This window comes from Corythoichthys intestinalis, chromosome 16 (genome assembly GCF_030265065.1).
Source record: "Corythoichthys intestinalis isolate RoL2023-P3 chromosome 16, ASM3026506v1, whole genome shotgun sequence".
NCBI lineage: Eukaryota > Metazoa > Chordata > Actinopteri > Syngnathiformes > Syngnathidae > Corythoichthys > Corythoichthys intestinalis.
The window spans coordinates 34420654-34446413 of NC_080410.1; the positions used below are offsets into that span (position 1 = coordinate 34420654).

The window sequence follows — 25760 nt, forward strand, 5'->3', positions numbered from 1 at the left end:
ACAAGCAATCGAATCAGGAAATATCGGGATCGGCAGATACTCAAACTAAAACGATCGGGATCGGATCGGGAGCAAAAAAACATGATCGGAACAACCCTAGTGTTAACGTCAAAGTTATGTTTGATATGTATGCTTTCACAAAAAACTCAATTTCTCAGTTTTTTCATCAGAAATTGGAAAATTGCTTAAACTAAGCTATTTTCTAATGCTGATTTCTAAAGAATGAAAAAAGATTAACTTACTTTTTTCCTGCTGAAAGAAGAGAGTCTAATCTTTCTTTTGGTGCGTTCCATGTTTATATAGCAATAGAACAGAATTTTCTGTGGGCCTTGCAAAATCAGTCAAAATCCAGTAAAACAGAGCGAAGGGCCATGCTCAGGTGAAAATGGCTGGGAGTAAATGAGTTAAAGGACGGTTGATATATTGGCCGGCCGATATATCGGGGCGATACATGGACAAGAGCTGCAGATATCAGCTGATATCATAAAATAACTGTTCATCATGTTCACTGCGTGTGTGATGACCTTTCGTTCAAAAATTAACAAAAAAAGAAAATAGGGGACAGACAGAGAGAGAGAGAGAGAGAGAGAGAGAGAGAGAGAGAGAGAGAGAGAGAGAGAGAGAGAATGGCTATCATCATGCCACCAAGCATGGCAACACAGATAAAGTCCTTACACAAAAAAAAAAAAAAAAAAAAAAAAACATTTGTGTCACCACAGATCCAGATAACTTGACTGCACACAGAACCACACAAGCGAAATCCAAATATACAGTTCATATCTTTTTCAACCAATTTCATTTTCATTTTATAGGAAAATTGTTTAGACTTGAGAACCTAACCGGAACACATGCATAGGTGGTACATCCAGTATACGTACTATGACTGCTCTTGCCAAAATAGTGGTATTTTAGGAAGTTGAAGTTTCATTAACGCAACAACATACACTAAAAAGATAGAATTCTACCTATCAAGCGACTGAGCTGACGCTGCAGGATGATCATCACAGGCTAGCGGTTAATTAACCTTCTTTCCTACATCCGCGCGTGATATTAGGAACCTCGCGTTCAAAAGCTTCCTTACCTTATGCAACTGGACGGTCAGATGCTGCAGCCGACTTAGCGCCCTTCTCCCTCAACCCTCAGTCTGCGGAGTGCAGGTGTAGGTACACTCCAGAGGTTTGCTGCGCTCACTGTGACTGTACCCACTCTGGCTCTCGTCTCGTCTCGTCTCTCCTCCCAGAATGGGTGCAGCAAGCGGCCAGCAGGGCGGCGAAAAGGAGAAGACAGCAGCCTCATAGCTACCACCGCGTCACTGGAGGCTAGAGTAGAAGTAAGAGGTCTCACTCTGAATTTTTTTACGTCTTTCGTTTACGGAATATTCTACACTAGAGGTGTCCAAACTTTGCGGCATCTTTGCAAAGCGTATTTTTTTGCCCGTGGGCACAACCAGGGGTGAAAGTGGTTAGAATTTCTAGAATTTCTAACAAAAGTTAACAAAAACAGCTATAACCCCAACCTCCATCTCCTAATTTTGGTTTTCCCTCATTTCCTCACATACTAAATGCCAAATCTCAATTTTAACTACTTAAGAACATAGAATGTAGGATATTAAAATTGAAGATAATGTAAATATTTACTTTTTGTTGTGTTTTTTAATAATAAAGATATAAATAACACACATTCAGAAAAATAAGTACAAATGACTTTTATGCAGCGTGAAATGGAATATATTATGAAGATCGCGCAAACATTGACTTTTTGAAATCATAAGGAAATGAATAAGTAGCCTAACATAAATGAATAAATATAAGCCCAAAGTGCACATTGACTTCTAAGATGTTCTGAACCTCCTCGTCAGAGCAAATAAAACTAAATATGATAAATAGGCCACCTTAACTCTTTCCTTGGTTTTAAAGATTTGATCCATTTTCTGTTGCATTGCCCCCCCGCCCCTTTTTTTTTTTTTTTTTTTTTTTTTGCTGTTTCAGAAAACATGCACATTTGAACAAATCAGAGCTAACTGTCTCTGGTAATCACATGTCAGTACTCAGATAACTGCAGCAGCTGGGGAAACCTCCATGCCGTCCGTGGAATAAAATAAATAATAAATATCGGTGGAAACGGATTATGTTAGACAAGCACTTTATTATGCTTGTTGTTAACACTTGAGTATGTAAATCTGATGGTGGTAGATTGTTTTCTTCTCTGAGATGAAATGCATGTGTGGCAGCTTTGTATTTATATGTATATATTAGGGCTGTCAAACGATTAAAATTTTTTAATCGAGTTAATTACAGCTTAAAAATTAATTAATCGTAATTAATCGCAATTAATCGCAATTCAAACCATCTATAAAATGTGCCATATTTTTCTGTAAATTATTGTTGGAATGGAAAGATAAGACAAGATGGATATATACATTCAACATATGGTACATAAGGACTGTATTTGTTTATTATAACAATAAACCAACATTATTAACATTCTGTTAAAGTGATCCATGGATAGAAAGACTTGTGGTTCTTAAAAGATGACTATTAGTACAAGTTATAGAAATGTTATAATAAAACGCCTCTTAATGTTTTCGTTTTAATAAAATTTGTAAAATTTTCAATCAAAAAATAAACTAGTAGCCCTATTCTGTCCTCAATGTGTGTGAGTACACAAATTGACAGATAGCGAACATAAGTTCCAAAAAGAAATCAGACGGTGTGGCAAAGTTGCATAGGCTTTACTGAAGTCATCTCTTTTTGACAGGAGCACATTTCTTGTATTTTTGTAAAACTGAAAATAACAAGGCAATGTGTCAATAACTTGCATAAATCACAAAATAACATAAAATGTACACACACGTGTCCATTTGAGCAGTAGCACTAGCCAATTAGCTCACAAGCATCTAACAATTTAACTGCATTTCACCATATATGTGAACAAATTCAAATACACATCATCAATAACTATCTAATGCTCATGAATATAAACAAAGGAGGAATATAACTCACAAGCGATGCATGTATTAGACACAAACAGTGTGATGGGGCTATGAGAACTGCCACTGAATACTGGATGCGGACGTTAGCTGGTCTGAATAGCACTGTCTATTAGTGTGAGTTCGCGTCGACATATAATAACGTCAGAAAAGCGCGCCGAAACCCAAATAATCAGCTGCACTGAATCGGCAGCAGAGGGCGACATTACGCCACATAACATATGCAAGTCACACCCAAGCGCCAGCAGAGGGCGGAAAAACTCCATAAAACACAATTAACAAGTTGGCCTTTCACTGTACTGACATTTAAATCTGTCTGAGCGGGCCTAGTGCGTTAATTGCGTCAAATATTTTAACGTGATTAATTTAAAAAATTAATTAACGCCCGTTAACGTGATAATTTTGACAGCCCTAGTATATATATATATATATATATATATATATATATATATATATATATATATATATATATATATATATATATATATATTTTTTTTTTTTTATTTTATTATTTTTTTTTTTTACATAGCGTTTTGACAGTTGCCGTCATATTTTCGGAATCAAAGAACCGTATACCGGAACAGCATTCCGGCCCTGAAACTTATACCAGAACTGCGTTCCAGCCCTGAATCTTATACTGGAACTGCGTTCCTGACCGTTCCCGCCCACTTTCCCCCCTGGGCACAACCCGCAAGTTTTGACCAATTGACACAGTTTCGGACTGAACCAAACGTTTCAAAATTTCATGTGACACACTCTCTTTCCAATAACTGTTTAATGATTGAATATATATACGGCGGAAAACATAGACAAGACTGAAAAATCAGTTTCTGCTGTTGCACTCCTCTTTAAAATAAACTGCTGTATTTTAAGCCAAAAGAACTGTTGTGTTCAATAGAACAATATGTCTATATGCTGCCATAGCAGATTCATCAACTATTCTAAACTGTCCATTTTACCCTGGAAACACCTGTTTACAGATGTCGTGCAACCAATTTTGTTTTAACCCAGCCATAAAAAGAAGGCAAGTAATTATATTTATTATTCAAAACGTCTGTCATTTTTAGCTGAGAATCATTAATTGATATTTCATTTATTTAAAAAAAAAAAAAAACGACTTTGAAAAAATGATTCACTTGCATATTTTAAACTTTTAAACAAATTACGTCACAATGATACCTACCTCATAACTATTGCTTAATTGTATTTCTTTGTTACTGTCGCATTTTCCCGGATATGTTAGATAAATAATCGATCCAAACAAAGAAAATATTTAAAAATTAGAAAAAGGAAAAAAAAAAACGTTTAAAAGGGTAAATATTTGAAAAAGAAAATCTTGATTAAGGCTGCAGCTATCGGTTATTTTTGTAGTCGATAAATCGATTAACTAGTTAGTTTGAATAATTGAGTAATCGGATAAGGAACATAAAAAAATAAAATACCTGAACTGAACCTCAAACGGTATAAAAACAAAACAAAAAAATGAGGATCTATGGACAACAAAAGAACATTTGGCTAACTTACATAGCAAAAGGCCGCTAGCTTAAATGCGATAAAACAATAACTTTTTTTTTTACAATCCTCTTAAATGGTTCAGACACATATTCAGGCAAAAACGGCTAAATATACCCATAAACTACTTTACGAATGCATTAAAAAAAAAAAAAAAATTGCTCAAACAAAAACTTATATTATGTTGTTCTTAACAAGGAGCAGCTTGGTTCAGTCACGTGAAATGAGGCAGACTACAGGGCACTGCATCCACCCAAATCAATAAAACTAAATGCAAACTCTTTCAAAAACAAACTATTACAACGGCACTTTAATTAAACGAATACTCGAAGCAGCAAAGTTTAATTCAAACATTTTTTTATAATCGAATACTCGAGTTAATCGATTAATCGTTGCAGCACTAATCTCGACCACTCCTTGATGTCTGTGAATTCTGCATCGCGACCCTTGTTATATTGCCGTGTTTATAAAATCCCCAAAAAGTCCAGCTGTCATTCACAGCTGTGTCTTGACACTCGGTGATAAGATGCTACACGGAGATTTTAGATCAAAACAAGGGAAGTATGTGATAATATCTCGTTAAAATCATGGTGCCTTTAGTTATGCTCTCTCATGCTCTCACACCAGTTACCAGAAAGCCACAAAAAGACATACAATGTAGTCGAACGCTAGCGCAAGAATTATGGACACAGCAGGCTAACTGACTAGCGTGCTGTCCATTATCTTTTCGACCGTTGTTGCCATTTGGATTGCTTTAATGGGGATAATATCCACGTATTAGATACACTGGATGCTTAAATCATAAAACCTAGGTCCTAGGCTTCGAGGCTAAATACAATAAATAGTTATGAACACAAATTTATATTTTCCCTTTATGCATATGGAGCCTTTAATTCTCAGTATATCACATTCACATTCTTTAATCATAATTAAAAATATGCATATATTAAAGCAAAAATTAAAATATTATGGTATTACACATTAACCCCTAAAATTCCCCGGAAGTGTTTTTTCTTTGCACAGATTAAAATGAAGACAAATCAAAAAATGTATGCAGTAAAGTTATCATTAACTATACATCTCACTCCCCGTTAATTTACGAAATAAAACACAGGGCTAAATTAAATCTACATTTACTCACACACCAATTTCCTTTATCATTGTACATTCACCCACATGTCTTAGTGCATGCATATGGATTATCAAAGACTTGAGTAGACAAAGGGGGTCGTCTTAAAGTGTTTGTTATTTATTATGTACAAGGATGGGTGTCCAAAACCTTTTTTTAGATTAAAAATTAAATGTCAAAGGTCTCAAAAATGTCTATTTTTCACTCACCTGATTTGACCTACTTCTAAGTTGTCAAAAAATGCCCTCCTGTTCAGAAATTTTCCTTCCCCAGAAAATAGAGACTTTAAACTTTCCAGTGATGTATCACACATGCATATCGGACAATTTTGAAATTTGGCCAAAATGGGTGTCTCAGAACGGAACTTCAAGTCACCTAAGTGTTTTCCACCATATATATTTGTTACTTATCTTAATGGCATGCATCATATAAGTAATCCAGTTTTGTTTGTTTCTTTGTATTTCCAAATAGTGGTAACTAATTTTATTTGATTGGAATTTATGTCGTCTTAAAAGCTGAGAGCTACATTCTTGTTTTACGGCGTGAGCCATCTTCATGAACAGACAATCTCTGCACGCCGTGTACTCCTCGTGCTCATTCGCTGGCTAAAGAAGAGAGACTCAAATACAGGAACCATTGGTTGTTAACATTGCATCGTGATGAATTTGCACGGTCTAAAAGATGTTAATTACAAGTTAAATGAAATCTGTGACCGCAAACAAGCGGTTTCTTAATATTTGTTTTTCTCAACTAGCAGGCTGTAGCTATGATATCAAATTCCAAATGTTAGGGTTAATTACGCAAACAATTAAATAATTACATATTACTCCCAGAAATAGCAATGACTTTCATTTACTTTATCACTCCCTGAAGTCCCTCCCTGACGTTCGTTCCATTTCACCTCCCAGTCAAAATGGATTGGACGTCTGGAGCAGTCAAAGCACTGAAACCTGCGCCCTTCCATCCCCCAATCATATTTAACGCATTACATTCCATTGATTGCGATAGATGTCCAATTCATTTAAACCGGGAAGACTGGATGTGAAATTGTGAATGCTCATGTTTCAGGGCCATTGACGGCGCAAGACGTCCAATCCATTTTGACTGAGAGTTGTGAATAAGTTAAATGCCTATGAGGGTTATAAAAGAAAAAAATCATAATTATTCTTACAATAAATCAGTACTTCTCAAATAGTGGGGCGGGCCCCCCAGGGGGGCGCAGAGTGATGCTGGGGGTGGCGCATTTGACCTTGGTGAACATACTTTTTTGCCGTACTAGAATAAAGTGTAATTACACATCCACTCAGTGGGTGGCAGTGCCGCTCTCATTTTAAGCATATGCGCAATATTTTTGAACCAAACATGAGCACACAGCAAAGAGCACTGGAGATATGAAAAGCTAAGACAAGGAAATATGAAGAAGCGTATGTAGTATTTGGCTTTGACTTTTAGTACAGTGGGAGAGGGGAAAGACCAGTCTGTTTACTTTGTTTAAAAATGTTTCCAGTTGAGAGCAGGAATATTTTTTTTTCCAGCGATAAGGTGCCGAATATTGCTAACAATCCTCCCGCTTTGTCAGTGTTATAGCCGTAACCCAGCGAGCACTGTCAGCCTCATTAAAGGTGGCATACCAAGTTGCTCAATGCAAAATAACCCCACACCATAAGAAAGGAGCTGATACTGCCTGCAGCAAAAACAAAAACTGTCCCTGTGTCTAATAAGATTGTCGTTTTTGTTTTCGGTTTAATTGTTTTGCATATTGTCCTCGTGAGTTAATGTTGCTAATCAATTTGAATTTATTATTGTGTATTGATTTTATTACATTTTAATTTTCAGTATCAAACGGTCAAAAAATGTATCTTGAGTGTATTTTTACAGTACGGATGTTTTTTTTTTTCTTTACACTTTATTGTAAGTTGATCTATATTACGTTTTTTTTATATTAAAAAGAAAATGTTATGCTGAGGTGTACTTATAAGATTTTTATATACAAATGATACTACAGTATATTTACAGTGGCGGCAGAGAGTTGGGGGGGGCGCAGAACGTTTACGTCTTCCTGGGGGGGGCATAACAGAAAAAATAATTGAGAAGCACTGCAATAAGTGGTTAACTAAACATCCTTCAAATTCTGATGTTTTTCACCCATTAATGTTCACGTCTTCTGTGTCTAAACTGTCAGTGCATGCACCTTTAAATGAGTTGTCAAGAAATAAGTTGACATGGTTTTGGTTCATAACCAAGTGGATTACGAGGAACAATGGATGTCTCCAGCTTCCAGTGTGCTGAAGGGAGGAAAAACACTATATCTAAAAGCCCATTTTACCATATAGCCAGATATGTGCGTGTGTGTGTGTGGTCCTGCCTGCATGGATGCGCATGCCATCATTTTGTGGATGTGAGCGGGAGCAAATCCTTCCCCGGGGGGTGTTTGTGCGCATGATAAGAGATAGATAGTGAATGACAAAAGCATAAGAGGAATCAGGGCAGAGAGAGAGAGTGCAAGAGACATGAAAGAGATGATGGTTGAGCAAAATCAAACATAATGGTCGGCATAAAAATAAGTAGGACACAATGAGGGTTATTTAAGTTGCAGATGATTATTACATAGTGGAAGTGGAATAGTTGTGTGAGAAAAAATGTTCGCAAGGTGCTTCTTCAATTGGGTGTATTTAAGGTACCAGGTGAACCAGTGGCTCATAATGCATCCAAGCAAGTAATAAAGAACTGTTTCATATTTATACAGACCAATAAATTATAACGTGGGTCGTGGGATGGAGAGATGCTACCTTTCTGCCCAGCCATTCTTGAAAAACAAAGGTATCAAATCATTATCAGTGGCTACCTGTACATGGACATTTCTTTAATCCGATCAAATTATGATCAGATGCGCCGTCTACACGGACACTAAAATATTGATCCGATTAGGACTTGCGTGTTCAGGTATCAAACCTTAGGTCGGAACTAATTATTTTGACATGTGCAGATTGACCAAATATACACAAAAATAGAAGCCGGAGCAACTTCTGTGTCAACAAAACATCGCTGCGTCCATTTCTACTTTAAACGTGATGAACGTTAATTCGCCCTTCCCAGTCAAAATGGGTTGAAGTTGGATGTCATCTAGTGCCAACAATGGCAGCTAATTATTTAAATGAGTGCCCAGTAGGGGTAAAATAAATAAATAACGCAAAGTTCAAACCTTTGGATTTGTGTGTGTGTCTTTGTGAGTTATTACACACAACCAAATGAAAACAGTATTTTCTGGAAGGCATTTTATTTTAAAACATTTTTCTGTTCACAAGTCCTCCATGTATAGTAAGCAGAGCAAAAGTGCATCTCCAACCAGTTACAACTTAAGTGCTGACTTTTCACACGCTTTCATTTCTAGATTACATTTCCACATTAGTTCAGGCTTTTCGTGAGACGTGATCAAGGAGCTCAATCCAGATCTTTAAAGTCTTTACACTGTGTGTTGCGTGTTCTGTCTTCAGCAAAGAAACTAGGAGGTGGACTGAGGTGAGTGATGTAGAAGAATGGTTGGATGATCCTTTCCTCCGGTTGATGTGCAGACTCACATGTTGGTGCTCATTCTCGTTTGACTGTTGGCTGGTGTCAGTTCACCTTGACTCCCTTCTCTGGGAGGAGACTGAGAGAGGCGAGGACACAAGTTAGATAATATAATCATAATAATCCTTATTGTGTCAAAACTGCCCCTTCATTTCTAAAATGAATTAGCTCTCAATGGGAATCCCATTTGGAAAGTTGTAAACCTAAATACCACTAGAGGGAGCCTCCATGCCACACAAATCTTGGACCCATGTTATGATGACTACTGTATTTTTCTTTCCATTTGTAACCTTTTATGACGAAGCATCTTATTTGTGGATTTTGAGGGGAAAAATGAGCCTCATATTTCATCATTAAAAATATTCATTTCATCGTGACAACGTTGCCGATAAAGGGTCTTTTCAAAGTCTCCAACCACTAGCGCGAGTGTTCCATTTTGACAAGTGTAGGGCTGTCCCAAACGACTAATTTTCTCCCGATTAGTCAGCCGACTATTTTTACGATTAGTCGACTAATCGTATAATTTTTTTTTTTTTTTAAACTAAATTAGCAATGAAATTTTTGTTGTCGCTTATGAATTCACAAAAACATTTTGGAACACTTAAATTCTTTATTGAAGTACAAATAAACAGATAAATAACAATAATAAATCACAAATAAACAATGACTTCAAATGCTGATAGAATTAACTTGTGCAAAAGAATGGAATGTAAACAGGTTCAGAACACAGACTTCTCCTTTCCAACATGATTCAAAACAATTCTTAAAAAAATACCTAGCATTAATATTATAGTATACTGTAGTACTATGTATAATAGTATTATAATTATTATTCATTGCCAATCAGACTTTTCATAAAGTGTGTCATTTTAAAGGTATTCTTAGTGTAGAATCTAAAGTATGTGAGATTAACTCCAGAAATCGTTATTTATAAGACGAACATGACATGCTTTTATTTTGAAATGCTCACCGGAAGTACGTTCGCTAAACCGCTAATTTAAGCTTTACACTCCGCAAAAAAAGCACTTTTTGTGATTGCATGTGCTGTCAGTAATAGATTTTTTTCCTTTTGCAAATGCTGTTAACCAGCGATTTTTCATTTTGAAGTGTCACCTTTTAACTGCAAGTTTTGGAGAAGGCTGCAGGTCGTCTTTTTTCCCCATTCACCTCAATGTAGCAATGCTAACGTACAGTGGGGAGAACAAATATTTGATACACTGCCAATGGGAAAACCCATTGGCAGTGTATCAAGTACTTGTTCTCCCCACTGTATATAGTGTTTAATATAGATGTGTTTTCTTATTTTGTATGTCTGAACTTTAATTCTACAGCGTGTTGATGAAAGAACTGGAGTCTCATATGCCATCAGCACGCACGCACAAATGGATGCATGCACGCGCGCGCAGTGATAAAACGGAGCTGTGAAAATGACCGCCCTCATTTTTATTTACCATGTGATAAATGGACTCCTTGCATACCGCGACAGGCTTAGCAACTTTAATAATACATGTCATTAGTTAGTTAGATGGACTTACAATCTCCTGTCGTTATCATTCACAGCCCGTTCAGCCAAGCTTGGCATTGAAGAGACAGAACACAAAAGTGTGCCCTCCTTTGTTTCTTTAAAAATAAGTCAATGTTTTGGACTCTCTGGTGCGCGTTTTTTTGGCTTTGGGCCGCTTTCCCCGCTTACATACCAAGCGTCTTCTGAACTTTCCACGCATATTTTTTTTTAACCCTTCATTAACCGTTGACGGGATGTTGTGCTCGTCGACGGATTTACGTCATCGATGACGTCGACTATGTCGACTAGTCGGGACAGCTCTAGACAAGTGCAGAAATTACACTAAATATTAGTTCAACAATTCATTTAGAATGATTGCAGTCTATCATTGCAACTCCATGCTAATTCCATGAAAAATAAATCATATCTTTCTTCTACCTTGACATGGATCTGATTGCGAAGAACAGCTGCTCTGAGGATCATGGCTTTGGCTCGTCTCTGGAACTCTTTGCCCATGTGGAGCGATTTCTCAAATGTGGTACTTCTCTGGTCCACATCCCTCGCATACAGAATCTATTATGGACATTATCAAGTTTCAAGCTTTCGTAAAAAAACGTTATCATTTCAATAGTAGCGTGTCTTCTACCTTGCTATGGGAATCAATACGTGCATTGATGAGCCCCTCCAGGATGAGCTGGGTGAGCTCATCTTCTAGGGCCGCCACTGTTGTATTGAACGCTTGAGCCATCTTAGTCATGTCTGCTGACACGTAAGGGCTGAAATACTACAAACACAAAAGCAATGCAAAGCTTTGTTCAATTTGGGGAGGAAAATAATTTCCATGGTATCCGATCAGGATTCAAATAGGCAGATCCTCAAAATCAGGTGACTCGAACTCACATGTGATATGTGATCGGGACATTCCTAGTATATTCGGGTTATGTTCGTCTGATATGTATATTTGTTTGATGCCATGCAAAAAAGAATATGACAAGTGTGCAAATCTTTTCACGACAGAAGCCATTGTAGTGTGATACCTGGATAAGGGCTCTGTTTCTGATTTGGCTGTAAAGTGTCCGGACGTGTGGGGCCAAGTACATGTCCAACAGAAGATTATCCTAAAAGCACAAAAACTAAGATCACTCAACCAGACACACTATTGCACAACATAAACTCATTCATTCAGTCATTTGTTTATTCATGCAATCTCTACAACTGTTCGTGCTCCCTGTCCTTACCTTCATTTCATCCAGGAGCTTGAGACAAGATGCGTATTTGGATTCATAGAATTTAAAGATGATATCACGAATTTGAGGTTCTAATTCTAGAAATAACTTAAAAGAGCTTGAGTAAAAAAAATAAAAATAAAAAAAAGATTTCCATTAGTGTTATTATGCTTGAAAATGTATAATCATAATAATTTTAAAAAGCTAATCTCTTACCTGCTCGAAATGACGTTGCGTTGGAGCTCCTGTCTGTCAAACGTGGCCAGAGCACATAAACCTCCATAGACTGCTACATTACTAGGTGACAAAAGCTGAATAGAAATCCATGCATTATATCAGGGCTGTCCAGACTACGGAGCGCTTCCCAGTTTTTATTAGAACGCAAAAAATGATGAAAGTATCATTAAATGTTGCCCACACAAGAAACTTAAATTCAGTCTACATTCTATTACACTTCTCAGACCTAACACTAGATGAAGCTTTTATATATATATATATATATATATATATATATATATATATATACATATATATATATATATATATAAGGGCTGTCAAAATTATCGCGTTAACAAGCGGTAATTAATTTTTTTTAATTAATCCCATTAAAATATTTGACGCAATTAACGCACAAATGCCCCGCTCAAACAGATTAAAATGAGAGAACAGTGAAAGGTGTGTTTTGCCGCCCTCTGCTGGCGCTTGGGTGCGACTGATTTTAAAGGCTTCAGCACCCATGAGCATTGTGTAAGTAATTATTGACATCAACAATGGCGGGCTACTAGTTTATTTTTTGATTGAAAATTTTACAAATTTTATTAAAACGAAAACATGAAGAGGGGTTTTGATATAAAATTTCTCTAACTTGTACTAACATTTATCTTTTAAGAACTACAAGTCTTTCTATCCATGGATCGCTTTAACAGAATGTTAATAATGGTAATGCCATCTTGTTGATTTATTGTTATAATAAAGAAATACAGTACTTATGTACCGCATATTGAATGTATATATCCATCTTGTGTCTCATCTTTCCATTCCAACTATAATTTACAGAAAAATATGGCATATTTTATAGATGGTTTGAACTGATTAATTACGATTAATTAATTTTAAAGCTGTAATTAACTCGATTAAAAATTTTAATCGTTTGACACCCCTAACATATATATAAACATTTTTTAAAATAAACTGGTGTATTTTATGCCAAAAGAACTGTTGTGTTTGATAGAACAGTATGTCTATATGCTGCCATAACAGATTCATGGCGCAGTAAGCCCCCAAACTATTTTCAATTTGTTTGTTTTACCCTGGAAACCCCCGTTTACATATTTTATAGATGGTTTGAACTGATTAATTACGATTAATTAATTTTAAAGCTGTAATTAACTCGATTAAAAATTTTAATCGTTTGACACCCCTAACATATATATAAACATTTTTTAAAATAAACTGGTGTATTTTATGCCAAAAGAACTGTTGTGTTTGATAGAACAGTATGTCTATATGCTGCCATAACAGATTCATGGCGCAGTAAGCCCCCAAACTATTTTCAATTTGTTTGTTTTACCCTGGAAACCCCCGTTTACAGATGTTGCGCAACCGCTTTTGTTTCAACCTAGTCATAAAAAGAAGGTAAGTAATTGTATTTTATTTACTCGCAAACTTTAAACAAATTACGTCACAAGGAAAAAATTTGCGTCTGTAAATAAGTCACGGATATCTACCTCATAACTATCGCTTAATTGTATTTTTTCCGTAACTGTCGCATTTTCCCCCTACTATTTTAGATAAATAATTGATCCAAACAAAGACATATTAACACACAAAAAAACATTTAAAAGGGTAAATGTAGGAAAGTCTCGACCACTCCTTGATGTCTGCAATTTCTGCAACGCGGCCCCTTGTTATATTACCATGTTTCACCAATAAAATCCCCCCAAAATCTGGCTGCGGCCATTCACAGCTGTGTCTTGACACTCGGTGATATATGCTACATGGAGTTTTTGGATTGAAAAGAGGTAAATAGCGGATAATGTCGCGTTAAAATCATGGAGTCTTTAATTACGCTCTCGCGTGCTCTCACCTCCATTTAGGGTTTTGCGGTTTAAATTTTTTATTTTTTTAAAATGCCCTCCTGTTCAAAATTTTTCTTCCCCCAGAAAATTGAGGTTTTATTTTGATGTATCACATATGCAAATAGGACAGCTTTGAAATTTGGCCAAATTGGGGGTCTCAGAGCGGAACTCCAAGTCACCTGAGTGTTTTCCGCCATACAGTGCCTTGCAAAGGTATTCGGCCCCCTTGAATCTTGCAACCTTTCGCCACATTTCAGGCTTCAAACATAAAGATATGAAATTTCATTTTTTTGTCAAGAATCAACAACAAGTGGGACACAATCGTGAAGTGGAACAACATTTATTGGATAATTTAAACTTTTTTAACAAATAAAAAACTGAAAAGTGGGGCGTGCAATATTATTCGGCCCCTTTACTTTCAGTGCAGCAAACTCACTCCAGAAGTTCAGTGAGGATCTCTGAATGATCCAATGTTGTCCTAAATGACCGATGATGATAAATAGAATCCACCTGTGTGTAATCAAGTCTCCGTATAAATGCACCTGCTCTGTGATAGTCTCAGGGTTCTGTTTAAAGTGCAGAGAGCATTATGAAAACCAAGGAACACACCAGGCAGGTCCGAGATACTGTTGTGGAGAAGTTTAAAGCCGGATTTGGATACAAAAGATTTCCCAAGCTTTAAACATCTCAAGGAGCACTGTGCAAGCCATCATATTGAAATGGAAGGAGCATCAGACCACTGCAAATCTACCAAGACCCGGCCGTCCTTCCAAACTTTCTTCTCAAACAAGGAGAAAACTGATCAGAGATGCAGCCAAGAGGCCCATGATCACTCTGGATGAACTGCAGAGATCTACAGCTGAGGTGGGAGAGTCTGTCCATAGGACAACAATCAGTCGTACACTGCACAAATCTGGCCTTTATGGAAGAGTGGCAAGAAGAAAGCCATTTCTCAAAGATATCCATAAAAAGTCTGGTTTAAAGTTTGCCACAAGCCACCTGGGAGACACACCAAACATGTGGAAGAAGGTGCTCTGGTCAGATGAAACCAAAATTGAACTTTTTGGCCACAATGCAAAACGATATGTTTGGCGTAAAAGCAACACAGCTCATCACCCTGAACACACCATCCCCACTGTCAAACATGGTGGTGGCAGCATCATGGTTTGGGCCTGCTTTTCTTCAGCAGGGACAGGGAAGATGGTTAAAATTGACGGGAAGATGGATGCAGCCAAATACAGGAACATTCTGGAAGAAAACCTGTTGGTATCTGCACAAGACCTGAGACTGGGACGGAGATTTATCTTCCAACAGGACAATGATCCAAAACATAAAGCCAAATCTACAATGGAATGGTTCAAAAATAAACGTATCAAGGTGTTAGAATGGCCAAGTCAAAGTCCAGACCTGAATCCAATCGAGAATCTGTGGAAAGAGCTGAAGACTGCTGTTCACAAACACTCTCCATCCAACCTCACTGAGCTCGAGCTGTTTTGCAAGGAAGAATGGGCAAGAATGTCAGTCTCTCGATGTGCAAAACTGATAGAAACATACCCCAAGCGACTTGCAGCTGTAATTGGAGCAAAAGGTGGCGCTACAAAGTATTAACGCAAGGGGGCCGAATAATATTGCATGCCCCACTTTTCAGTTTTTTATTTGTTAAAAAAGTTTAAATTATCCAATAAATTTTGTTCCACTTCACGATTGTGTCCCACTTGTTGTTGATTCTTGACAAAAAATTAAAATTTTATATCTTTATGTTTGAAGCCTGAAATGTGGCGAAAGGTTGCAAGGTTCAAGGGGGCCGAATACTTTTGCAAGGCACTGTATATATATATATATATATATATATATATATATATATATATATATATATATATATATATATATATATATATATATATATATATATATATATATATGTGTGTGTGTATCATACTTTGTGCATGAAAGGGTTGATTTGTTTCAATTAACACAAAACATTTTGCTACTTTAGTTTACTACATACTTAATAGAGCTGGGAATCTTTGGGCACCGAACGATTCGATTACGATTCAGAGGCTCCGATTCGATTATAAAACGATTGATGATGCACCCCCCTCCTTTTTTTTTTTTTTTTTTTTTTTTTTTAATAAAGTTTTGTACATTAGTTCCAAAATTGTTCAAAAATACTCTCAGGCTAAACCAAACTACTATTTCAGTATCAAGTTAACATATAGCAGTAAACAAATATACAAAAATAACATTAAATAAAAAAACTCCAGTCCCCATTCTGTATCAGCAGCTTTAAACTACATTCAATTAATTTAATGTTGTGAATCAACCGTTAAAGTTGTTAAAATTGCTCCCGTTATTCCATAATTTCCCTTTTGTCTACTTTTGACATGTGAAAGTTTTAAAACTATTTTAAAGATAGATTCAAGTCAATATTTTACCGATTTATGAGTATTTTAGATAAAAAGTTAATTAGGTTTGCTTGGAAGGTTCGCTACAACAGCATTGCAGGGAAGTTTACTGCTTTAAGATGGCGGCCGTTTACTAACGCCCGCATCTAGCTTTTTGCAGATGTGCTGCTACCGCTACCGAGTCTACAATCCATCTAGTCCTATATAAATGATATCTACCGTAACATTATGTAGCTTAGCTGTACTTGTAGCAGCTTTTCGGCAGCAGTCAGGTATGTTGTTGTGTTTTTTTATCTCGTGGCATGAGTTGAGCTAGAGCCGTGAGTTGAGCGTTGGCATTACCCGAGGGGCCGGTTAATGAGAAGCATAATGTTTAGCTACTCCCGCTCCGTTCCGTCCCGAAGCCCGCGCGGCGCGCTGAGTGTGTTGTACTTCCGCTTTACTTGGCATATTTCAATAATCGGAATTTGGATGTTTGTGAATCGTTCTCGAATCTTCCACGGCCGAATCGCGAATAATCTAAGAATCGGAAATTTTGCACACCTCTAATACTTAACATATAAAACTTTTGATTTTTGACCATTCATTTCATTAATTTAACATGTAACATGTAAGTCTGGGTTTGCAGAACAACCTCAGTTGGCCATGACTTACCTCTGGACAGTCACAGTGGTCAAAGGAAGCCTGCAGGAAGCACTTGGCAGCCGGTTTGTATTTTCGAGAAGCCAGTTCTGCCAGGCCTCAAATACAAATAAAGGAGTCGTATAATTTAGAACCACAAAGAATTCCTCCCATAACAATGATGCAATGTTCATAGAGACAAAATAAATGTTTTCTTACCTGCAGCACACTTTAATTTGGTAAGAACTGCCTGATTTTGGCTGTCTCGTTCTCCTCGTTGCTGCATGAAGGGAGAAGACATTTGTTGTGCCGCATCCATGTGATCTTTCAAAAACCAATTTTTAGTGTGATACAAAGACACCTCATTCAATCCAGAATTTGCTTCCATCCTTTTCCATAGAATGATTACAAAAACAATTACTGTATTTTTCGGACTCTAAGCCACTTTAGTCTTGCCATATGTATGTACTCTGATCAATCAGATATTTCTCTGCAACATCTCTCTAACACATGGACACCTGCTGTTTATAGTCAGGTGCAGCATATATTGCTACAAGGATTAAGCGATTACCTCAAGTAATTCGATTGGAAAAAAGATCCAAAACAAATTTTGCTGCTTCGAGTATTTGTTTAATTAGAGTGGCCTTTGTAAGAGTATGTTTTGAAATTGTTTGCATTTAGTGTTATTGATTTGGGTGGATATACTGCTTTCTAGTGGCAACAGTGAATATAACATAACTTATTTCACATAGTAAAACCAACATGAGGTTACGTTTTTTTTTTTATGTTTTTTTTTTTATGCATTCGTAATTTAGTTTAGGTATATTTAGCCGTTTTTTGTAGGAATAAGTGTTTGAACGATTTGTTGAGAGCATTGTTAAAAAAAAAAAAACCTTAGCATTTTATAGCATTTAATCTAGCAGACTTTACCTATGCAAGTTAGCCATTGTTCTCTTGTTGTACTTCGATCCACATTTATTTATTTTTTTATACTGTTTGAGGCTAAGCTCATTCATTCATTCATTCATTTTCCATGCCGCTTCTTAGGTACTTTTAATTTATTCTTAAATGAAAGTGAAATCCTGCATAGTTTGAAGAAACACTCGGGAAATTTATTTTGGATTCGCATTTAATGCTCTTTTGAAAGTGCAATCTTAGCAAGCTTTCGTCTTAAATTTAAAATTTATTCTGCAGCGCATTATATGTTCCCAAGCCGATTACTCGAATATTCGAACTAAATAGTTGATAGATTAATCAACTACTAAAATAATCGATAGCTGCAGCCCTGATATCAATTTACCTCTGCAATCTCTGGTGTGGATTCTGCCTTATTGACATAGCTCAGTACATGGGACCAGTTCTGGAGATAAACGCTAACCTGTGGGAGGAAAAAAAAAACAAACACCTCATTCAGAGATCTTTTCCCAGTAATCCATACATCAATTGATGAAAAGAAAAACATTCCTAAAACCTGACCACCGTTTGTAATCTGCCTCGTATAGAAAAGAAAAATAGGAGCTGAATGATGGTGTGTGATTTGCTCTACCTTGATTACATTCAGGCACATGTTAATGACATGTTTAGCACTGGTGCAGTAGTCCCTAGCTCGAGAATAGCACTTGAGTGCATTACTGAGGTCACCACAGTCCAAGTAATGATCCCCCAGGTCATCATGTCCCCTCCTAAAAACAATGGGCACAAAGCAGTAATTAGTGCTTTTTTTATCGAGCCGCATTAAGTATTTGAAATCATTAATCGGAATAGGTAACAATCATGCTCAAAACTCAAACACAGAACTAGTGCTTAAAATTCTGTCATCAAACCTAATGCTCTCTTTAATTGAATTTCCTTTGTAATTCTTCAGATCAGTGTCCAGTTTCTCCAATTTAAGCAGGGCCTTCTTCCTGGTGGACTCTGCCCATGCTGAATCTAAAGGAGGGGGGGCCACCCCGCCCTCAGGAGGTACCTCTGGTACACCTTGTACTTCCCTAAAGGCAAAAAAATATTTTTTAATTGAATACGTTGTTTTCATTTGAAAATCCCTGAGATTCAATGCGGCAAATGATTACACAGACAAGACAGTCAATGGAAGGAGGCATTAAAAATAAGACTATTTTATTTATAACTACTGCAATATTGTTTTTTTCCTAATTTGTAGGTACTCAAAGCATTTTTACAACGTGCCTCATTCTCATTATTAATTCTATATAGTAGGAGTCACCTGATTTTGAATCCCGATCCGATACCTCAGATATGTATTAACACCCAAGGCTTATACGCGAATACAAAGTTTTCTGTATTTACAGTGCTGCTTATAGTCCGAAAATTACAGTAGTCTAGAACATACTGCTCATATTTCTGTTTTTTGGTTTCTGCAATATCCTTATACCCCTGGATAATATTTGTGCTTGTAGCTCTAAACTCATTCACTGCCATTGACAGTTCCCAAAATCAAATCCATTTCAACTTGGAAGGCTGGCGTTAAGCGATAGTGTTTCACTGCCATTGACGACAATAGACATTCAATCCAATTTGGCTGTCAAAATGGACTGGACGTCTGTCGCTGTCAATGGCAGCCGATTAGTTGATATTTAAAAATAAAAATAAATACATTTTCAAAACTTCTTCTAATCTGATTCTCTGAAAATTATGTGATCAGGCCAGATTTCCAATCACGTGGTTGAATTGTGGACATGCCTAGTATGTAGGTGCGGCTATGTAAGGAGCAATGACCTCATTCACACAATGACACAGTGGCATAAACATTCATTCCAAAGCTAAATAAGCACTACAATACCGTGTGGCATCCGATAGTCTGCGATAGACCTCTTCATAAGTGTCAACGTTGAAGGTCCTTTGTACAAAGGTTAGAGCCATCTTCAGAGCTTCCACTCGGAGCTGTGGGCAATGTTCCGCAATAAACTGGAGTCTCTCGATACGCATGAGTCCACTGTAACTGGTCGCATACTGTTCAAGATCCTACAGAGAGAACAAGATCTCAAACGTGAACAACATACTAGACAGTAAGGGTGTAATGGTACATGTATTTGTATTGAACCGTTTCGGTTCGGAACGGAGGCGTACCGAACGAGTTTCGGACGTAATGTAAAGTGCTGTCAAATTTAGCGTGTTAACGAGCGGTAATTAATTTTTTGAATTAATCACGTTAAAATATTTGACTCATTTAACGCAAGCGCGGAATGCCCGCTCATGCATCCCATAAGCCCACCGTTAATTACGCCCCACGGACGGCTCGCTAAGGGCGTAACATAAAACGAGCCACACACACAAGTTGCAAGTGGACACAAATTTATTCACATAAGTCAAACTCGCAATGTACAAAATAAACAAAATGCGGGAGGAGCTGGCTTCAGCGTAAGCCCAGGCCAAAACAACAAACAAAATGAAACTACACTTAAACCCCACCTGCTAAGTAAACCCTGATCGTAAAAAGGAAATTACAAAAAGATAGCCACTACCCTGGCTTCTACACAAAACAAAACGGATTGAACGAAAACGGCAGTTTAACTCTACTGCTGCGGTGCTCTTATTTACAGTTGTGAACAAAAACGATCCAATAACAAATGAACACAAAATACCTCACTGAAAAAGCGGGAGTGTAACAAAAATAGCGATCAAATGCGCAGGTGAATGAATGGCGAGTAAACAGCTGGCGAGGAGGTACGCGGCACGTATGCTGTCAAATGCGAACTCTCAGTGTTGACTGTAAAATGACGAGCGGTCAGATGACTATTGTTAACGCTGCCTTTATTTGGTTGACAAGACTCAGGCACAATACAACACACACACGGGGATGCGAGCTCAAACAACGGCCTAATAGTACTACTGTGTATCGGCTTAGCTGCCATAAAGCAAGTGTCGTTATTGCCGCAGATGTAAACAAAGGGCTGCACAATGGATACATGACAGACAGCGGCTAGTTTCTGAAGTTGGCACCCTTCCTCGGGTGGCCCATCAGCGGCGGCGACGTCGTCTGCCCGTCCGGTGTTAATCAGAGTACGTCACGTTGGGAGGGGAGGCAGCCAACTGGCGGACGCGACGATCAGCTGACTGACAGTCTCAAAAAAGATAACAATTAAACGGCCAGGCCGTCACACCACTCAGAACTGCAGGGAGCAGCGTGGGTAACGGTTAAATGTAAGATGGAAGAAAAGAAAAGCGGTTGGCCCACTGGGTGGGGAATTCAAATTAAAGATGTGATTAACTCAATTAAAAATTTTAATCGTTTGACAGCCCTTACCTAACTCTTACTTTTTGAGGCTGTGGTCATAAAGTTAATATGAGAAATTTTAAACTGTTCAGTGTTGCAACTGTTCAATTTTGCACATCAGATATTTTTTTAAAGAAAAAGTCTTAGCCAATGTTATTTATTTTTATTTTGTTTGTCAAAATATCTACATTTCAGAATATTGTATTTTCTATTTTTGAGCAGAATTGTAGCTTTGTATAGGCTAATGTTCCTATTGTTGAAAGCACAAAAGTGTAATAAACAAGTAGCACATTTATATTTTGCATTTTGTTTTCTTACTGTACCGAAAATGTACCGAACCGCGACCTTAAAACCGAGGTACATACCGAACCGAGATTTTTGTGTACCGTTACACCCCTACTAGACAGTAGAACTACAAACTGTTTCTGCTTTTACTTTTTAGCACATGGAAAGGAAAGATGTGAGGAATTACTGTGTGACTAAATGTCTATTAAACAACTGGCCAATTGAAACAATACTTTAGTAATTATTCATGGAAAGGCAATTCACTTGTGTGCAACAATTAAATAAAAGATGTAGTGTTTTGACAGCAAGTACCAGCGTTGGGTTGTCCACTGTGTAGTTCGTGTCTGGAGCATTCTGCTGGTCCTCCTGAGGATCTGCATCAATCTGCATAGGTTCCACAGCCCCCTATGAAGAAAGTACAGGGCAGACTTGAACAATAATCTACTTTACTCTTTTTGGATGACTTGGTAATATTAGTATTGCATTTTTGTTCAACTACATCCACCAACTGCCTGGCAGTGCATTTATGTACAGTGTCTATCATAATAACATGGTCCCGTAAAAATTAAAAAAATATAAACATTAAAATGGTAAAGCAACAAGAAACATCACAAAAATGCTAAACTTCATTTGATCACTTCCTGCCCCCTCAATTTAAAATGGATTGGACGTCTATTATCATCAATGGGAGCCAAAGAGTTACGCTCTATGAGGTCACAAGAGATTTAAAAAAAAAAACAACAAATAAATAAAATTCCTGTGCAAAATACACACGGCCCATTTTTTTTAAACTTGTCTTTCATCACCTTCTTTTTTAAATTATAATTTTTGGGGGAAGGTTTTTTTTTTTCCATTTTATTTTGAACTATTTCTATTATTGTTACTTTTGTTATTATTTGTCCTTTTTTTTTAAATTACTATTTAAATAATAGTTGTTGTTTTTTTACCCCTAAATAGATCCATCAATTAATTCATTCATTTTCTTATTGCCCATCACAAAATACAGTGGTACTTGTACATACAAAGTTAATTTGTTCCAGGACCTTGTTTGTAAGTCAAAATGGTCAAATGTCGAGCAGGATTTTCCCATAAGAATACATTATAATTCCATTAATTTGTTCCACAGCTCAAAAACCTACACTAGATTCTTAATAAATACTGACGTTACTATTGCAAATATCAATTACAAAGCGCATAACAAATAAATTATGAATCAAAATCGGAACAGTATTATAATAATAGCAATAATTATAATAATACCTGTAATAATGTAACAAACCATGTTCTAATGTGGCGAATGTTTTTGGTGGTGTACCTGAACGCATCGCGTGGCTGACTTGACAGAGTGAGCGTTTTCACTTTCACTTTGTTTACTTGCTGCAGGGGACACTAGGTGCGTTGTGTTGCTCAAGTTAATGGAATAAATGATTAGAAATCTGACGAAGCTGGCGATTTCTTTGGCGATATTACCACAATAATAATTGCCACCTTAATTTATAAAGACTGGCGAACGGACGAGGACCGCCGAGATGGACCGTCTACGGCTGTATTGTTGAGCCATATCACGGATGCGCACCCTACGCTCATATTTTTCTATCTCATCCATCATATCCATCTTCACGTCAATGGTAAGCATCACTTTCTCCCTTTTTTCTCTCACAAGAAAATGTGCAGTATGTCCGTCTTGCGGGATAACAAAGAAACTGCGATGCTGTCATAGATCGTCGTATAAAGAGCATGTCGTTGGATGCAGAAAAAAATGGCAAGTCAAATTTTACGTCGGATGTCGAAAAGATTGTGTGTCAAAGCGATCGTATGTCAAGGTACCACTGTACATGCATGCAATACTCATACTACAGTTGGATGTCAAATGGGGGAGCAACATATTATGATTATCATAATGTAAAAGTTTGAGCCCCTGTTCTTTTAAGCATGTAATAAAAACATTTAAGAAAAAAAATATGATCATTTGGGCATCAAAGAATTAACATTCCAGTGCCTGTTTCACCATAAGAACAGGCCAGAATAAAATTTAAATGTGCTTCCATACAGCCAAGCTTACCGATTTTATTTACTTACTTTTATTAGAGGCAACACCAGCCAGTGAACGTTGAAATACATTGAAACACATACACAAATGTTTCATATATTTGCACAAAGCACACAATAATATATTTATTTTATTTACAAGTGGTTGGAAATTCAAATAATGATGGATTTGGAACAACGTAGGCACAATTCGAACAATGTCAATATAGTTTACCAGTTAAATGGCTCCTATATTGAAGGTATTGGTGATGAGAAACCACTTGACCAAAATCAACACTTGCCAATAGGAAGTAAACTTGTCATTGCTAGCTATCGTTAGCTGTAATGGACACATGTAAATATGCTGCTCCTCCGTCAAAGAAACATGTTTTCTGAACACCCATAAAGTTAAAATAACAGTACTTCTGTAAGTCCCTTGCACTGTTTCGTTTGTAATTAAAATAAAAAACGATGTATTGGCCGCCAGTGTTGTTTGTTAGCCATACGAGGCCTCGTTTAAACCAACTGTTTCAAAGGCAATTGAAAAGAGCTTTGCTTTAAAATTAGATGATAAACCTATTTTATTCTATTTGCAATCTGTTATCATATAACAGGGCGAATTTTCTTTGGTTAATTCAAGCACATGAGCACTTACATTTAGGTTGCTTGTTCTTAGCCCTCGCGAAAAACGACTTCAGGCACATTTGCACTAATTTGGAACCAGAAACGTAGTCTCATAATTACTCTAATCCGTTTCTATAATAATATTACTTAGTCTTTTTTATTCTTCACTAGGTTACGATCTGCAGCTTAGCCAACTAGCTAGCTAGCTAATACGTTCCTCTGAGTTTCACGGATAACATCTGATAGCTGACTGCATCTATGTACACGAAAAAGCGACGCACTTACCTGAAAGTTAAAAACCTGCACAGGCAGAGGCATATTTAACGCGTATGCCTTTTCTGACACTAATAACAGTGTGACTGTTGCGTAGAACACTCCAGTAGCAATGCTAATATGTAAGTCGTTCTTCAGATCCTGTTGGAGCCTGACTACGGAACGCCAGAAGGTTCAACATCAGTTGAATTCCAAAACACAAAAGTGACAGCTCAGTAGAATGACCTTTAAGGATCATAAATTACTAATCATAAATTACTAATCATTCTTAAAAAAATAGCATATTGTGATAAAGTTCATTATTTTCTGTAATGTACTGATAAACATTAGACTTTCATATATTTTAGATTCATTACAACTGAAGTAATTCAAGCCTTTTATTGTTTTAATATTGATGATTTTGGCAAAAAAGTCAAGAAAAAACAAAAATCCCTATCTCAAAAACTGAGCATATTTCATCCGACCAAAACAAAAATTGTTTTTAATACCTAAAAAAAGTGAACCTTCAATTAATGATATCAGCTATGCACTCAATACTTGGTCGGGAGTCGTTTTGCAGAAATGACTGCTTCAGTGCGGTGTGGCATGGAGGCAATCAGCCTGTGGCACCGCTGAGGTGTTATGGAGGCCCAAGATGCCTCGATAGCGGCCTTAAGCTCATCCACAGTGTTGGGTCTGGTGTCTCTCAACTTCCTCTTCACAATATCCCACATATTCTCTAAGGGGTTCAGGTCAGGAGAGTTGCCAGGCCAATTGAGCACAGTAATGCCATGGTCAGTAAACCATTTACCAGTGGTTTTGGCACTGTGAGCAGGTGCCAGGTCATGCTGAAAAATGAAATCTTCAAAATCTTCATCTCCATAAAGCTTTTCAGCCGATGGAAGCATGAAGTGCTCCAAAATCTCCTGATAGCTAGCTGCATTGACCGTGGCCTTGATAAAACACAGTAGACCAACACCAGCAGCTGACATGGCACCCCAGACCATCACTGACTGTGGGTACTTGACACTGGACTTCAGGCATTTTGGCATTTCCTTATCCCCAGTCTTCCTCCAAACTCTGGCACCTTGATTTCCGAATTACATGAAAAATTTCAGTGCTTCTTCTCTGTAGCCCCGGTCAGGCGCTTCTGCCGCTGTTTCAGGTCCAAAAGTGGTTTGACCTGGGGAATACGGCACCTGTAGCCGGTGGCTCTGGATGTTTCTACTCCACACTCAGTTCACTGTTTCTGCAGGTCCCCCAAGGTCTGGAATCGGCCCTTCTTCACAATCTTTCTCAGGGTGCG

General features: G+C 37.3%; 2 protein-coding genes across 2 annotated transcripts in view; both read right to left on the reverse strand.

Moving 5' to 3' along the window:
* Positions 1-5944, reverse strand: part of LOC130932172 (junction plakoglobin) — a 107953-nt gene extending 102009 nt beyond the window's left edge. Inside the window, exons 1-2 of the mRNA XM_057861635.1 lie at positions 5840-5944; positions 1082-1319 (exon numbers count right to left, since the gene is read on the reverse strand). The gene's annotated coding sequence lies outside the window, so the exon portion shown is untranslated. The remainder of the gene's footprint in view (positions 1-1081; positions 1320-5839) is intronic.
* A 2939-nt stretch (positions 5945-8883) lies between these two features.
* Positions 8884-24653, reverse strand: gps1 (G protein pathway suppressor 1). Its single transcript, XM_057817877.1, has 14 exons — positions 24488-24653; positions 21863-21955; positions 19832-20013; positions 18858-19022; positions 18581-18716; positions 18335-18412; positions 17254-17314; positions 17068-17153; positions 12147-12241; positions 11943-12048; positions 11742-11822; positions 11351-11488; positions 11143-11277; positions 8884-9279 (listed from the first exon to the last, which is right to left on the reverse strand). Exons 1-14 carry the CDS (start codon positions 24518-24520, stop codon positions 9205-9207), a joined length of 1464 nt encoding a protein of 487 aa, XP_057673860.1. The 5' UTR covers positions 24521-24653; the 3' UTR covers positions 8884-9204.
* Between the last annotated feature and the right edge of the window lie 1107 nt (positions 24654-25760).